Below are 16675 nucleotides of genomic sequence, written 5' to 3'. Positions count from 1 at the left end.
ATGGTAACCCCATTTACATATGAATAAGCAGGGGGATGGGCATTCCACAGGAGAGGAAGAACAGCATGAGATCATCCTGTGTTTGGGGACCAAAACAGTGAGCTTGCTAAGATATAAGATGAGAGAGGCAGCCATCTTAGCATCCATCACTGGACAGACAAGGGGCCAGAGCTCTTGCAAGCTGAGAAAAATGCATCTTTTGACCAAGGGGGTGGAAGTCTCTGGGAACTGAATATAGGTGAGAAACATGCTTAGGCAAAGATCTTTCACCTAAGTAAACAAGGGAAACCAGAACCTTGTACTTCTGTAGAAGATCCTGACAGAGAGTCAGTTGTGGCTGGAAAGAAAAAGATCAGTACGAAATCTACCTTGAACAAGGTTGTAGCTTGTTAAGTCTTAGCCACTAGAAAGCTGGTAACCATTTTGTCTTTGTCCTTTGTACTAGAACTCACTGAAAATCTCTTTTTGTTAAGAAACTTGTTTTACTGTTAATCTAAACCAAGCCAATGCTGTGTTTGGACTGAAATTATTGTTAAAAGCACAGCTTACTACTTTAACTGGAGTTGTCTCTTTAAAGAAGCAATAAACCTTATTACTTCTCTGAGTGTTCCAGAAGAGGGCTGTACACTTCAGGGCTGAGGGTTTTGGGTAAATGTTGGACAAGGAGTTTATTGGGGTTGCCCTGCATATAGTAATTACAGCAGGTGAAGACCAGGGTGGGGCTGTTGTGTTGCTGGCAGACTGCTGGGGTCAGAGTGCTGAACCAGGGTTGCACAGCACAGAGAGGCTCAGGAAACTGCATGCTTGTCTGTGGGCTGTTGGTGTCTGGGCTGTGAGCCACCACAGCAGAGCACTGAAGGCACCCAGGGTTACAAGGCAGGCAGTAACACAACTTTTCACTGGTCTGAATTGCATCCCAAAATGTGACAGCATAATATTTAGAATCAGCAGGATTGATTTACTCGGACTGGCATGGTAAATTACATGTCTCGTCACCAGTTACATGCCTTGGGGGATTCACCCTGAGGAAAGACAGGCAGTATTTCCACCTTCTCTCCCTCAGGGTTTCTGTTTAGGAAAGCATCTCAAAATTGTGGCTGTCAAAAAAGCCCTAGTGGCAGAGATGTCTAAGATACATTAAAATAGCATATACCCTGTCCTCCCTGGCTGTGAACTATTTGTTTTTAAGTCTGTGTTGCACACTACTGGGCCTCCCAATGAGGAGAAAGTATTGGCTGCTTTCTGTCACTGCAAACTCTCCACCTCAAAAGTCTTTCTGTCAATAGGGGCCTTGCCATAATCCACACTGAGTCCCTGGCAGTGAACCTGGGACAGTCATTTTGTATCTATAAAAATATTAAATCATACTTGACTACAATTAATAGTCTTAAATAGAAATGTAAATTTCCTTCCCCAATCCCTCCAGATCAAAATAATTAATTATAAATTATCTTAATTTGATTAGATAATTTTAATCTAGTTTGAAAACTAGTCATCTCAGCCTCTATCATACACAGTATAAACAATTTAATCAAGTGCTTCCCTTTACCCACTATCATCATCTACACCTTTCTCAGGTTTTGCTTCATCCAATTATTCTTTATTCAGCCACTGTATAGAATCATAGAATATTAGAATTGAAAGAGACCTCAGGAGGTCATCTAGTCCAATCCCTTGCTCAAAGCAGGAGCAACACCAACTAAATCATCCCAGCCAGGGCTTTGTCAAGCTGGGCCTTAAAAACCTCTAAGGATGGAGATTCCACCACCTCCCTAGAGAACCCATTCCAGTGCTTCACCACCCTCCTAGTGAAAAAGCTTTTCCTAATATCCAACCTAGACCTCCCCCACTGCAACTTGAGACCATTGCTTCTTGTTCTGTCATCTGCCACCACTGAGAACAGCCTAGCTCCATCCTCTTTAGAACCCCCCCTTCATGTAGTTGAAGGCTGCTATCAAATCCCCCCTCACTCTTCTCTTCTGCAGACTAAATAATCCCAGTTACCTCAGCCTCTCCTCGTAAATCATGTGCCCCAGCCCCCCTAATCATTTTTGTTGTTCTCTGCTGAACTCTCTCCAATTTGTCCACATCCCTTCTGTAGTGGGGGGACCAAAACTGATACAATACTCCAGGTATGGCCTCACCAGTGCTGAATAGAGGAGAATAATCACTTCCCTCGATCTGCCGGCAATGCTCCTACTAATATAGCCCAATTTGCCATTGGCCTTCTTGGCAACAAGGGCACACTGCTGAGTCATATCCAGCTTCTCGTCCAGTGTAATCCCCAGGTCCTTTTCTGCAGAACTGCTGCTTAGACAGTCAGTCCCCAGCCTGTAGCAGTGCATGGGATTCTTCCTTCCTAAGTGCAGGACTCTGCACTTGTCCTTGTTGAACCTCATCAGATTTCTTTTGGCCCAATCCTCCAATTTGTCTAGGTTACTCTGGACCCTGTTCCTACCCTCCAGTGTATCTACCAGCTTAGTGTCATCTGTGAACTTGCTGACGGTGCAATTCATCCCATTATCCAGATCATTAATAAAGATGTTGAACAAAACTGGCCCCAGGACCGACCCCTGGGGCACTACGCTTAATACCGGCTGCCAACTAGACATCAAGCCATCGATCACTACTTGTTGAGCCCGACAATCTTGCCAGCTTTCTATCCACCTTATAGTCCATTCATCCAATCCATACTACTTTAACTTGCTGGCAAGAATACTATGGGAGACAGTATCAAAAGCTTTGCTAAAGTCAAAGATATATCACATCCACCGCTTTCCCCATATCCACAAAGCCCGTTATCTTATCATAGAAGGCAATCAGGTTGGCCAGGCATGACTTGCCCTTGGTGAATCCATGTTGACTGTTCCTGATCACCTATATTGGAGATGCATCTCAACATTTAATACAAGGGATAATTGGGGTTGCTTCATCAGCATGTTACTGGCATAGCCACATTTATACTCTAGCAGTTTGGTATAGGTGTTAAATAAGATGGGAAGAAAGGATTGAGCCTTTTAGAACTCTGGAGGCAAAGGGGCAGTTCCCCATGCTGACCCTCTAGAACACTGATGGGCAACCTGCCAGGGTAATCTGTTGGTGGGCCACGAGACAGTTTGTTTACATTGCGCATCCGCAAGCACGGCCACGGTTTGCTGTTTCCAGCCAATGGGAGCTGCGAGAAGTGGTGTGGGTGGCTGTGCCTACGGACGGTCAATATAAACAAACTGTCTCGCGGCCCGCCAGCAGATTACCCTGATGGGCTGCAGGTTGCCCACCACTGCTCTAGAATCAATCTGTGATGTACGATCAAAACCATTTTGGATTATTTCCATTAAACTCTGGTACATCCCTATGTTATTGGAGAGCAGTATTCTACACTGAAAGGAATACTATGGAGAGATCCAATAATGTGAGTATAGTTGTATGCTTCTTGCTCATACTGGTGGATTATCTCCTTTATGGCCAAGACTGTCTGTATGCCATATGCTACCTGAAACTTGCCTGAGAGTGGTCTGTGAGCGGGTTCCTGGAAGGGTCACAGAGAATGCCATACTCAGGGCAGACTTCAAGAAATATGGCAGACAATCCCCCCAAACTGGTGGTTTATTCTATAATTAGATTCACCAAGCCTGTAGCAAAAGAGCTTCTGCAGAACCACACTGGCTAACCAGAAGCCAAACACAGTCCCTTTTAGGCTTTCCAGCCCTTGGCTCCCATCCAGATAAACAGGTCTAAGAGGGGTTATTGGAAACCTAATTCACCATACATGATGTTCTACCAATCCCAAAGGATTAGATGCTTACCCTCATATCAGTATGTATTTCAGATCTTACCCAAATACCATGCTGTCAGCCAATCCTTAGTAAACTAAAGATTTATTAATAAAAGGGAAGAGTTATAAATGGTTATTGATAATATACAACTATACAAATTATTGTAAAGTCCTTATATCAGATTTTTAACAATGGAATAGACTACTGGCTTCTAAAGTCTCTCTGGTAACTTCCAAAAGATTGGAAGGTTCTCAGCCCAGAGTTCAAGATGCTCCTTTTAGTTGTAAATCCACAGTCCAGTGAATTAGAGCAAAAAGAGGCAAAATGGAGGAGTCTCAGAGGACTTTTGTATCCTTTGTCATGTTCATGGAAGTTTACTGTCCCAACAAAGCCCACAGCCAGTCTGTGGAAAATTAGTGGCCCAAGATGGACTCGTAACTAGTGGGGTGCAGGGGAAGCAGCCGCTTCCCCGCAGCACATTTTCCAAAAGCGGAGCGCCTTAGTTAGGGGTTACCATGGCACCAGCGGGCGGGGCCCACACTCTGCTCTGCTTGGCCTGCCAGCCGGTGCTGAACTCCTATGGGCAAGGGGGGTGGGTGGGAAGGGGCTGGTCCCTGTGGTGGGGCGGGGCGGCACCGGGCACAGGAAGCAGAAAACAGCAGGGCTGGTACCAGGAGCAACATGGAGCGGCCACGAGAGGTGGGTGCGGGTGGCCTAGCTCCCCCTGCCTGGGGCTCCCCTCGCCCGCTACGGGCTCTTCTGCAGCACTGCCCTCCACGGGGCTGGAGCTCTCCCAGGGCTCTGCCCTGCACGCGCCCAGCACCCCTGGGGCTGCTCCTGCCTCTCCGGGCTGGCCCCAGATCCCCTCCCCTGGGGGCCTGGGGTCCTGCTGCGGCTTGCGCCCCTCTGCCTCCTCTGTGGGGCAGGCAGCCCGCCCCAGGGGGTTGAGGCCGTGCCACTCCTTCCCAGCTTCTCCCTCCAGCAGCCCCCGCACCGCCCTGCCTGTTCAGCCCTCGGCACCATCGGGTCCTGCCCTGCCTCATGCAACCGGTCCCTACCGTGGGGCAGCCCGGCCCGGGGGAGCTGCAGCAAAGCCCCACCCATAGCTGGTGCAGGAGACGAGCCTGGCTCTCAGCCCAGGCTCCGGCATCAGCCTGCAGCGGGGAGTGGAGCCACCCCCCGCCGGCTCGGCTCAGCCCAGCCCCGCTCTTAAAGGGACATGGACCCCACTGCATCTCGGCCCGGGGCACTTGGGGGTGTCACCTCACCCCCCACCTGGGGGGGCCCAGCGAGGGGGGTGCTCAGCACCGTAGCAACACAGAGGGGACCCCATGGCGGGGGGGTGCAGAGCAGCCAGGGAAGGAGCCAAGGGTGGGGACCTTTTTTATGTTTGCTCCCCCTGCTCTTAGAACCTGGCTATGCACTGAAATGGAGTCCAGGGTTACAAGAGCATATCACATGTCCTTGCATGGTTTGCTGAATCACAGGGGGCAGCCATTGGATCCTCATTGTCTGAAGCATCTTCAGTAAGAGCCAACTGGGTGAGAGGAGTTTTTTTCAATGGCCCATTGTGGGAGCTGAGAGTCCTTGATGGGCTATCAATACACTGCTGTCTAGCCTTGATGTAATTGTATCTGGAGGGTGTCACCTAGGAACAAAACACAGGTTTAAGATACAAGCACATAGCCAATATTCATAACATCAGATACAAAGATGATACATGTGTATATTGTGACGAAGTTCTGTCCTTGACTCCGTGGGTCCTGCGTTTCCTGACAGATTTTTGCTAGCCTCAGAGGCTCACTGTGACCCTCCACATAGCCCTTCTCTCTCTCTAGAGGCAAGGGTCACAGTCTACTGAGCCATTTTCATCATAAACCAGCAAGGGAGGTGAGGAGAAACAACCCTCCCTCACACAGTCTCTATTGTCTCCCAGTATCAGTGATTAATCAGGGAGGGGTGGGGGGAGCCCAGGCCTGCTCTCTACTCCAGGCTCCAGCCCAGGGACCCTAAACTTGGCAGCTATGAAAGCTGACTTTTTGGAAATAGGGCATGTACAATTCCCTGGGCTACTTCCCCACAGCAGCCCCCATTCAATATCTTCTTCACAATTACCTCAGGGCCTCCTTCCTTGCACCTGATATGGATTCATACCTCCTATAGCTCCTGACACCCACACCACACTGATTAACTGAGAGGCTTTTAACTAGTTCCAGCCTGTCCTTGATTGGCTTCAGGTGTCCCAATCAATCTAGCTGTCTCTTCTGCCTTCTAGAAGGATCTTAATTGGCCCCAGGTGTCTTGATTATTCCACCTGGACTTCAACAATTTCCACCCCACCATCAACTTCAGCCTGGACCAGTCCACACAAGAGATCCACTTCCTGGACACTACAGTACAAATAATTGATGGTCACATAAACACCACCCTATACCGGAAACCTACTGACCGCTATACGTACTTACATGCCTCCAGCTTCCATCCAAGACACATCACACGATCCATTGTCTACAGCCAAGCCCTAAGATACAACCGAATTTGCTCCAACCCCTCAGACAGAGACAAACACCTACAAGATCTTTATCATGCATTCGTAAAACTACAATACCCACCTGGGGAAGTGAGGAAACAGATTGACAGAGCAAGACGGGTACCCAGAAATCACTTACTGCAGGACAGGCCCAACAAGGACAATAACAGAACACCACTGGCCATCACATACAGCCCCCAGCTAAAACCTCTCCAGCGCATTATCCACGATCTACAACCTATCCTGGAAAATGATCCCTCACTCTCACAGACCTTGGGAGGCGGGCCGGTCCTCGCTTACAGACAACCCCCCAACCTGAAGCAAATACTCACCAGCAACTACACACCACACCACAGAAACACCAACCCAGGAACCTATCCCTGTAGCAAACCTCGTTGCCTACTCTGTCCCCATATCTACTCTGGCAACAGCATCAGAGGACCCAACCACATCAGCCACACCATCAGGGGCTCATTCACCTGCACATCCTCTAATGTCATATATGCCATCATGTGCCAGCAATGCCCCTCTGCCATGTACATTGGCCAAACGGGACAGTCCCTCTGCAAAAGAATAAATGGACACAAATCGGACATCAGGAATGGTAACATACATAAGCCAGTAAGTGAACACTTCAATCTCCCTGGTCATTCTATTACAGATTTAAAAGTCACTATCATTGAACAAAAAAACTTCAGAAACAGACTTCAAAGAGAAACAGCAGAACTAAAATTCATTTGCAAATTCAACACCATTAATCTGGGCTTGAATAGGGACTGGGAGTGGCTGGCTCACTACAGAAGCAGCTTTTCCTCTCCTGGAATTGACACCTCCTCATCTATTATTGGGAGTGGACTACATCCACCCTGATTGAATTGGCCCTGTCAACACTGGTTCTCCACTTGTGAAGTAACTCCCTGCTCTCCATGTGTCTGTATATAATGCCTGCATCTGTAACTTTCACTCTATGCATCCGAAGAAGTGAGGTTTTTACTCACGAAAGCTTATGCCCAAATAAATCTGTTAGTCTTTAAGGTGCCACCAGACTCCTTGTTGTTTTTGTAGATACAGACTAACACGGCTACCCCCTGATACTTGATTAACCTGGAGCAACTGCCATTTGGTTACTATGGTACCAGGGATTTGTTTAGCCTGGGGCTAACATACCTGTTCCTCACTACTTTATTGTAGCCATCTGGCCTTGCCCCATTACAATATATAAACAGGATAATAGTACTTAGCAAATAAATTTACCATTGACACTTTACATCAGTGGGTCTTAACCTGGAGTGCCCCTTAACCTGCGAGATGCCCTTTCTGGGGGTGCGAGACATGCCAAATTTTTTTAGAAGGTAAATCATCAAAAACACAAATTAAGCACAGGCACGTAAGTATAACTACTTTGTTTCATCAGACCTATGTATTTATTAACATTATACATTTTTTAACGATTACTGTAATATACAAACAAAAATATATCTCGGTTTAAGGGGTGTGAGAACATATTTTTTAGGTTGAAGGGGTGCAAGAACATATTTTGATTTTTGATAAGGGGTGCGAGAACATATTTTGAGAACCAAAGGGGTGCAGACTGCAGTAAAGGTTAAGAACCACTGCTTTACATGATACACTTTGTATAAGATTTATGGTAATTGTGTAACAGTGGTAACAGCAGTAACACAAATCATCACCTTTTTTGTACACAGGGTCCAAGATTAGAGGTGATCAAAATCAAAATTTACATCCAATAGGAAATTCCAATATTTCTACATTTCTGTACATCTTTAAACCAGGATGAAATGTTGAAATATTAACTTTGGGTGGAATTAAAAATCTCAAAAAATTTCAGGGATACACTGCAGTCATGGACACCCATGATGCACTATGGCAATTCAGTCAGAAGAGAGACCATAATGCATCTACACTGCATCATGGGAGATGTAGTCTGGTAAGGGAGCCCAGACGGTAGGGGAAAATGAGTGCATGGGGCACCTGAACTACAGCTCCGGTGAGCTGCCACAACAGTTCAGGCAGACAGTTTAATGTCAAATTGGTCTGAAAGTAAATGTTTCTCTTTGTCTGAACAAACCAAAATGTTTCAATATGGGACAATATTAGCTGAAATTAAATAATTAGTTTCATTTTTCTCAACATAAAAGAAACTTGGAAAAATCAAAAAAACTGGAAAATTTTGATTTTGTGGAAGCCACATATTTAAAAAACAAACAAACAAAAACCCAATAGCACCACAAAGATATTTCCAGTTCCTGAAACCTGCTGGAGTTTAGATTATTTTGGCTCATAGTCTCCAAATTGTACTGTCAAAATAGAAATACATGTTCATGCTCCTGCTTGACCAGAAAAATCCAGACTGACTACACGCTCCATCCAGATTTTGTCACAGAAAGTGTAATGTACAGAAATAAAAGCCACTAAATGAGACTGATTCATGAAATCTGTGGCTGTTGGGGAAAAAAAGTAGAGAGTATATGGGAACCCTATTGATAGAGGTTGTCAATATTTCCTTTGAAGAGGGGAATCTACTGTCCATCAGAAAGTACTCAATAGTGTAGTCAGGACTCAAAAAACTATTACTCGTTGCCTAATTTCTCATTTCTGAAAAGTTAGAATTAACTTTTCAATTATCTTCACTTCTCCACTGCAAATATCTTGGATAGAGAAGCTGGAAATTTTCCATCTGTGTTTTTTCAGCAGAAAATGGGGCTCTCCTGAAATCAAAATTGTAATTGCTGTATTGAGGTCTGGATTTTTCCAACAGAACTGAAAAAAATGCTCTTCTTGATTTAGCTGGTAGGATTTGGGGGATTGGGATAAAAGAAGTCGCTGGAATCAGCTTGTTTTTGCAATTCTGCTGTACTTTTTGCAACAGGCATTTAAGGTCATCAGGATTTGGTACATTACTTTTTATTCAGATACTAGAATTCAGAAGATTGGGATTAAAACCTGGCATGATCCAGCATGAGCTAGGTACCAGCTGGTAATTTTTCCAGTGCTATTGGACCAAGATGTGTCAGAGGTAGGGTTGCCAGGTGTCTGGTCAGCGGCATCCGGTTGAGGTTGCCAGGTGTCTGGTCAGTGGCGCAGCGGGACTAAGGCAGGCTCCCTGCCTGTCCTAGCTCTGCATGGCTCCCGGAAGCGGCCGACATGTCTGGTTCCTAGGTGCAGGAGTGGGCACAGGGGCTCCACGCACTGCCCCTGCCCCGAGTGCTGACTCCACAGCTCCCATTGGCTGGTAATTGGGAGCTGCGGGAGTGGCACCTGCAGGTGCGGGCAGCCCACAGAGCCACCTGGCCCCTCCTCCTCAGAGTCGGACATGCTAGCCGCTTCCGGAAGCTGCCTGAGGTAAGCATCGCTCGGCTGGAGCCTACACCCCAAATCCCCTCCTGCACCCCAACCTCCTGTCCCAAGTTGGAACCCCCTCCTGCACCCTAACTTCCTCCCAGAGTCTGTACCCCAACCCCCTAACCCATCCCTGATCCCCCTCCTGCACCCAAACAACCTCCCGCAGCCTGCACCCCCTCCCATGCCCCAACCCCCTGTCCCAGCCCTGAGCTCCCTTCCACACCCAAACTCCCTCCCAGAGCCTGCACTCCACACCCTCTCCCGTGCCCAGCTCCCCTGCCCCAGCCCTGAGCCCCCTCCTGACCCCAAACCTCTCACCCCAGAGCCCACACCCCCTCCCACATCCCAACCCCCTGCCCTATCCCAGAGCTCCCACCTGCATCCTGCACCCCTCATTACTGGCCCCAACCCAGCGCTCACAGCCCCAGCAGGAGCACTCACCCCCTCCCACACTCCAACCCCCTGCCCAGAGCCCCCTCCAGCACCCTGAGCCGCTCATTTCTAGCCCCCATGGAGCCCACACACCCAGCCAGAGCCCTCACGCCATCCTACACTCCAACCCCCGGGGGGGACGCCGGTACAAATTACCGGGGCCGGCGGTCCGGAAGGGGGCCCGGGTTCTTATCAGCCCTGTTTAGCCGGTCCACCCTTGCTGGGGGGGCCCGAAAAAATTCCGGGGCCGGCTTCCCCCTGCAAGTGGGGGAGGAGGTGAGAGCCAAAGACAGCCAGGCGGGATCCGGGTACCTCCGGCTCTTGCCTTATCCCGGAGCACAGAGTTTGGGGTGGGTCACCCCTATTGCATCCCCCTTTTTGCTCACACTCTCGTCCCTGCGTCCGCAGAGCCCGGCGTGGCGCCTTATACCCGCCTGCAGTCGGCCTCTGCCCAGCCCTGCAGCCAGCAGCAACCACCCTGCCCAAGTCCCCACGCAGGCGCCCTGCGCGCGCCCTCAGACTTGAACTGCAATCGCGCATGCGCCGACCCCGGTTTAGTTTTGGAGCGCCGCGCCTCGGTCACCTGATAGCAACAGCGGCGGCCGGGGAGCGTCCATAGCAGCGGCGGCCCTGCCGGACTCGGAGCCATGATGAGAACTTCCGCTTCCTCTGCCGCCGCTGCAGGGCCCGGCCGCGCCTAGGCCGCGGCGGCTCCCCCTGGAGGCCGAGGCCGTGGCCGTGCCCCAGCCGGGCAGGGAGGGGGCGCGATGCGGCCGCCGCTGCGCTGGCTCCTGACCGGGCTGCTGCTGGGAGCGCTATGCGAGGAGGCTGCCGGGGGAAACAGCGACCCGCCGGCCCGCTCGACGCCCCCGCAAGGCAGCACCCCCGGGGAGGCGACGCGGAGCAGCAATGGCAGCAGCAGGGCCCCGCCCGAGCGGGACCAGCCCATGACCCAGCGCGCCCTGGCTGTGCTCGTGGTGGCCAGCGGCGCCCTCATCGTCTACTTCGTGATCCGGACCGTGCGGTGAGGGGCCAGGCGGGCGGGGGATATAAGCCCTGTCGGGCTCTGCCGGGCGCGGGGGGTCGGTGCTTCCCCTGCAGTGTCCCACCTCCGGGCCCGGGTGCAGCGGGGCTGGCCGTGGGGTGCGAGGGTTTCTCGCTGCACACGCCGGGGGATTTGCTAATGAGCGCTCAGGTGAGGTGTACGGAGCCAAACACTGCGTGCAGCCTGTCCCGGGGCCATCCCATAGGGTACGACACGGACATCTCGCGCTGTGCATCCTCTGCGGGAGAAACTGCACTGGCATTAGTCTTGCACCCTCCTGTGCCCATCACCTTCAGTTCCTTAGCTGTTTTGCCTTCTTACTGATGGCAGGTACTTCGGGCTGCGCTTTCTAGGGAGGAGCAGTTCTTTGCCATCTGCCTTGGACTGAATGTCACAGGTCAAGTACCATTCTAAAATGTTGACAGCATAGTTATAGATGTCTAAATATAAATACAATGTCACACGTTAATCCCAAGCACCTGTGTCACATTTTACACCCATTCAGTCTTGCTGTAAGAATCCTCATTGTTTTGACCACGTTACCCCCTCTCCTTGCCCCTCTGCATGTCTACTCAAGCACATGTCTACTTGTCTTCACTTTTAATGTCCTTGTGGAGAAACATTGATTTAAAAGTCCTCTGTGACTTATCCTTGGCTACCTTTTGAGACTTGGGGCTGGTCTACACTACCATTTAAGTCAATGTAACTTACATCACTCAGGGGTATGAAAAAGACAAGTTACAGCGACCTAAGCACTGCCCACTCTGGAGGTGGAGTATTGGCATATCCTGTTGGTATAGTGTGTCTGGTGAAGACACGCTATGCCAACGGGAGAGCACTCTCCCCTCGGCACAAATACTACAGTGGCGCAGCTGCATTGGTGCAACTGTGCCGATGTAGCGCTGTAGTGTAGACTTGCCCTTATATGTTGTCAAATCAATAATGCTGCTCTTCATTGCTCACTTGTCGTTATTTTTCAAATTCTTTTTACATTAAATTGAAGATGATCTGTATCATAAAACCAGAAAGGGTAGTTAACTGTTGGAACAATTTACCAAGGGTTGTAATAGATTCTCTATCATTGGCTGTTTTTGTGGAAGCTCTATGGCCTGTGTTTGGCAGGAGATAATCAGTAGTCCCTTCTGACCTTAGAATCTATGAATCTAAACCAGAAAAATGACCAAGTTTAGTGCTGGAGCAACACCTTCTTACTCTATTTTGCAAGTTCAGCATATTTCTTTAAAATAGGGTTACCAGTTTTCATTCAAGATAACGTGCATATGAGAGCAAGAGAGACATAAATACAATCTGACATGTTTAATAGCTTCTAAGGCTGGAAAGGGCCATTGTGATCATTTAGTCTTACCTCCTGTATAGCACAGGCCATAGAACTTCCCCCAAATTATTCCTAGAGTGTATCTTTTAGACAAACATCCAGTCTTGATTTTAAAATTGCCAGTGATGAAGAATCCACCACAACCTCCTGGGAAATTGTTCCAGTGGTTAATTACTTTCATAGTTAAAAATGTAAGCCTTATTTCCTGTCTGAATTTGTCTAGCTTCAGTGACTAGCCATTGGATCATGTTATATCTTTCTCTGCTAGACTGAAGAACCCATATTTCAATTTGGTTTGTCTTGCTTCACCAAAGAGTGAATCTTGCATAAATGATCCAATGCAGAGATGCACTGTGTGATTGCCAAGCTTTAACTTGCAAATGTCTTAAAGATTCAACATATACCCCAAGTTGATTCACTTTTGTGATACATCTTTTAATGAAAAATTATCAATTTAAGCTTCAAAGTTAATATTTGAGCCCTTCAGCAGTATGCTAACCAATATATTGCATTATGTAACATCTCTTCTAAAAAGGAATATTATCATTTTTTGACAAGTAAGATCCAGAACACTCAGGTACATTAAGATGAGTGACCTAATTCCTTAAGTAGTCATAAAACTTTCTTTCAGCTGTAGTCTGGCACAACTGGTATTTTGCATCTTGGATTGTTTTCTCTGACATTAGTTTTCCCTATCCACGCTTTTTGATAGCTTGGAGTCTGTGCTGATTTTCCTCTCATTAATAAAATAGCAAGCATATATACTTGCATATGTGGAAAATATGCACTTATCGCTTGTTGGAAAACTTGGAGATACATGGAGAATGAAAGCACTATATAGTGTGAAATTACTTTATTTTTAAATCCAGTTACTTTTATATGTTGGCAGAAATTTTGCATGGATGGTTATTGTTTTGTTTTGGGGGAGAGGCATATTTTCATGCACCAAGTACCATCAAGCTTCAGATGTGATTCTTTAAGGAGACCTGTCAATTTTAAATTGACTTCACTCTTATTTACTTTTGTTACAAGTAATTCTTGTTATTGGGATATTTAGTGCAATGGATTAGGTACACCACGTGTCTTGAAAGGTATGTTTGGGTGGTTATTAATCATTGTAGCAGTGGAGATATGTCTGCAAGTTTTGCATCTGTTGTTCTGTCAGCGTCTGGTGCTGCTTCGAGTTTGTGTTTGTCTTGGACTGTGGGAAACTTGCTTCTGTTAATGAATTTGCCAGAGTTGGGGGGTTGTTGAAGGCCAGAAGAGGGAGTTTGGGAAAGACTTCTTTCAGGACGTGGTCCCTGTCAAGCAAAGATTCTAATTGTTTAATGATACCCTGTATGGTTTCTAGCATAGGGTGGTAGGTGACAACTAGGGGTGTGCGATTGCAGAGTTTTTTTCCATAATGAAGTAGGTTCTTTTGATACAGGTACTGATACAGGTACTGATACAGCTGTGCCCTGCAGCACATTTAGTGAAGACACTCTACGCTGACGGGAGAGAGAGCTCTCCCGTCTGCTTAAAATAACCACCTCTGCAAGCAGCATAAGTGATATTGGCGGGAGAAGCTCTCACATGAATATATATGTCAGTTTAATTTATGTTGCTCAGAGGGGTGAAATAAATTTTGCCAACATAGCCTAAAACTCATGGATTCAAAGACACTGGATTTATGGCTTAGTTAGAACAATCTATAACTCACTAACCCTCCTTTGCCCTAGAACTGCAGAGATGTTAAACTGCCCACTTCACCTTGTATGGTTTTTTATAGCATGTTAATTCCTTATACTAAACAATCCACCCTCTATTAGCTGTGACACTCTGAGTAGCTTTTCAGACCTGAAGAAGAGTTCTGTGTAAACCCAAAAGCTTGTCACTTTCACCAGCAGAATGTTGTATGTCTGAGTTAGTGATGACTCAAGATTGTTGAAAAATAGGCTCAATTGGAATTATTTAATCAAAGATTATCAACCAGAGATTAGTACAGGACTATATAGAGTATAGAAAGAAAAGATACATTGCCACTTTGTTGTCAGATCTAAGGTGGCTCTGTCTCTTTCCTTCACTGTATCTGGAGGGGTATGCAGTTTCATTCCCCAACTTAACTTCTCATACCAGTGTTGTCATATAGGGTTTTTGCCAAAGAAATGTTCTGATGTCAATTCTGTACATTCTCGGTTTACCTGATTTTTATGTGAAGGCATAATTTATTTACAGCTGAAAGGACCAACAATTCTTTAAGATAGTATCTCTCAGTGGGTCCTTCTTAGCCCATGATTATTCTTCTCTGTTGATTCCCCAACAGAAAACATCTGCTGTAACAATCATCCCTTATTAGTTTCCCAAGTCTTTATATATGCTTATGTAAGGCTATATTTTAACGATGGGGAGAGGGTTTCCTAGAATATCTGAAGTTTTATAGACATGAAGATGCCATGAATTATTAAATACAGCCTAATTCAGGGGTGGGCAAACTACTGCCCGCGGGCCGGATCCGGCTCGCCAGCCATTTTAATCGGTCCCTCTAGTTCACGCTGAGGAGCAGGATCTGGGGCTTGCCCCGCTCCGGTGCTCCAGTGGGGGAGCCAGTTCGGAGGCCGCTCCACGTGGCACCCAGAAGCAGCAGCATGGTCCCCCTCCGGCTCCTACACTGCTGCTGCCCCAAGTGCTGCCCCTGCAGCTCCCATTGGCCTAGAACCGCAGCCAATGGGAGCTACAGGGGTGGTGCCTGCGGATGGGGCAGCGTGCAGAGCTGCCTGGCCTGCGTCTCTGCATAGGAGCCAGAGAAGGGACATGCTGCTGCTTCCGGGAGATGCTTGAGGTAAGCGCTGCCTGGAGCCTGCACACCTGAGCCTCTCCCTGTACCCCAAACCCCTGCCCGAGCCCTGATCCCCCTCCCACCCTCCGAACCCCTCGGTCCCAGCCTGGAGCCACCTCCTGCACCCCAAATCCCTAGCCCAACGCCAGAGCCCTCACTCCTCCTCCCCGGACCTCACTCCCCTGCCCCATCCTGGAGCCCCCTCCCGCACCCTGAACTCATTTCTGGCCCCACCCTGGAGCCCTCACACTCTCCTGCACCCCAACCCCAATTTTGTGAGCATTCATGGCCCGCCAAACAATTTCTATTCCCAGATGTGGCCCTCAGGCCAAAAAGATTGCCCACCGCTGGCCTAATGCATAAAATTCCTGAGTAGGGTTACTTGTTGGTCAGTGTTCTGGGCCTTAGAATTCAATTTATTCTTTGTTAATATTATAAAGATTCTGAAGAATAGTTGATATATAAATAATCAAATATACAGAAAGAAAGGACTAGAAGGATGAATATTTACTAATAGATACTAACAAGAAGTTGGTCCAATAAAGGTTATACCTCTCCCACCTTGCTCTGATATCCTTGTACCAACCAGTAAGTCATGTATTTTAAATATATCCTTCTTCCATAAGAGAAGAAGTGAAAGTGCAAAACTGGTTTTGGACAGCCCAGAAGAGTCAGAATGCTGCCTTTAAACTACATACATACACTTCTGTTGACCTTAGTGTAAAATCAGTCATTGAAGAAGGCAATATACAATTCTTCCAACCCCTCCTTGAGCTAAGATGGTCTTGACCTATCTGTATGGGTTCTTATAATAGTGCCTATCACTATAGCACCTTGAACAATGAACGTGGACAATTCATGCATTGTATCCAACTGAAAAATAACTTCAAAAAGCAAAGGCTTTACAAGCGGAAACAAAATTAGATTACAGAATAGATGTTCACTGTCCTAATATGGGGTAAAAGTTCCTTAATGTTATGTACTGCATGTTCTGTCAAGTATGAATAAAACTGGCACATGAGTGATAGTTTCATATTATAGCCTCACTTTTTAATGCTGAATTTAAGAAACCTTCTTTCATCACTTCTTGTAAACTGCTTCTGGTAAACAAATTTCTAAACCAACATCTTGCAGATCATGTCGTAGAATAAATGCATTCTAGCAAAGATGAAGAAGGGTTTTCAAGGTCAAAGTTACATGTGTAGCATAAAAAATACATAACATTGGCGCTGCCAGCAGAATGGATGGCTCTTGAAGTGGTAGAGGATATAAGTGATTTCATGTCAAGGTCGCAGGTTTAAATTTGATCTACTTTGGTAGTTACTGAAAGTCATTATCTTCTGAAATATGATTGGCTGGTCTACGGCATATGAAA

At 47.3% G+C, this 16675-nt stretch overlaps 1 protein-coding gene across 1 annotated transcript in view; it reads left to right on the top strand.

Annotated features, from left to right (window-relative positions):
* The first annotated feature begins 10722 nt into the window (after positions 1–10722).
* Positions 10723–16675, top strand: part of FAM174A (family with sequence similarity 174 member A) — a 30721-nt gene continuing 24768 nt past the window's right edge. Inside the window, exon 1 of the mRNA XM_054032698.1 lies at positions 10723–11125. Coding sequence (XP_053888673.1) covers positions 10869–11125 — 257 coding nt within the window. The 5' untranslated portion in view covers positions 10723–10868. The remainder of the gene's footprint in view (positions 11126–16675) is intronic.

Source organism: Malaclemys terrapin, chromosome 6 (assembly GCF_027887155.1).
Source record: "Malaclemys terrapin pileata isolate rMalTer1 chromosome 6, rMalTer1.hap1, whole genome shotgun sequence".
Lineage (NCBI taxonomy): Eukaryota > Metazoa > Chordata > Testudines > Emydidae > Malaclemys > Malaclemys terrapin.
Note: the sequence above shows the minus strand (reverse complement) of the source record. Positions and strands in the feature narration are given on the sequence as shown.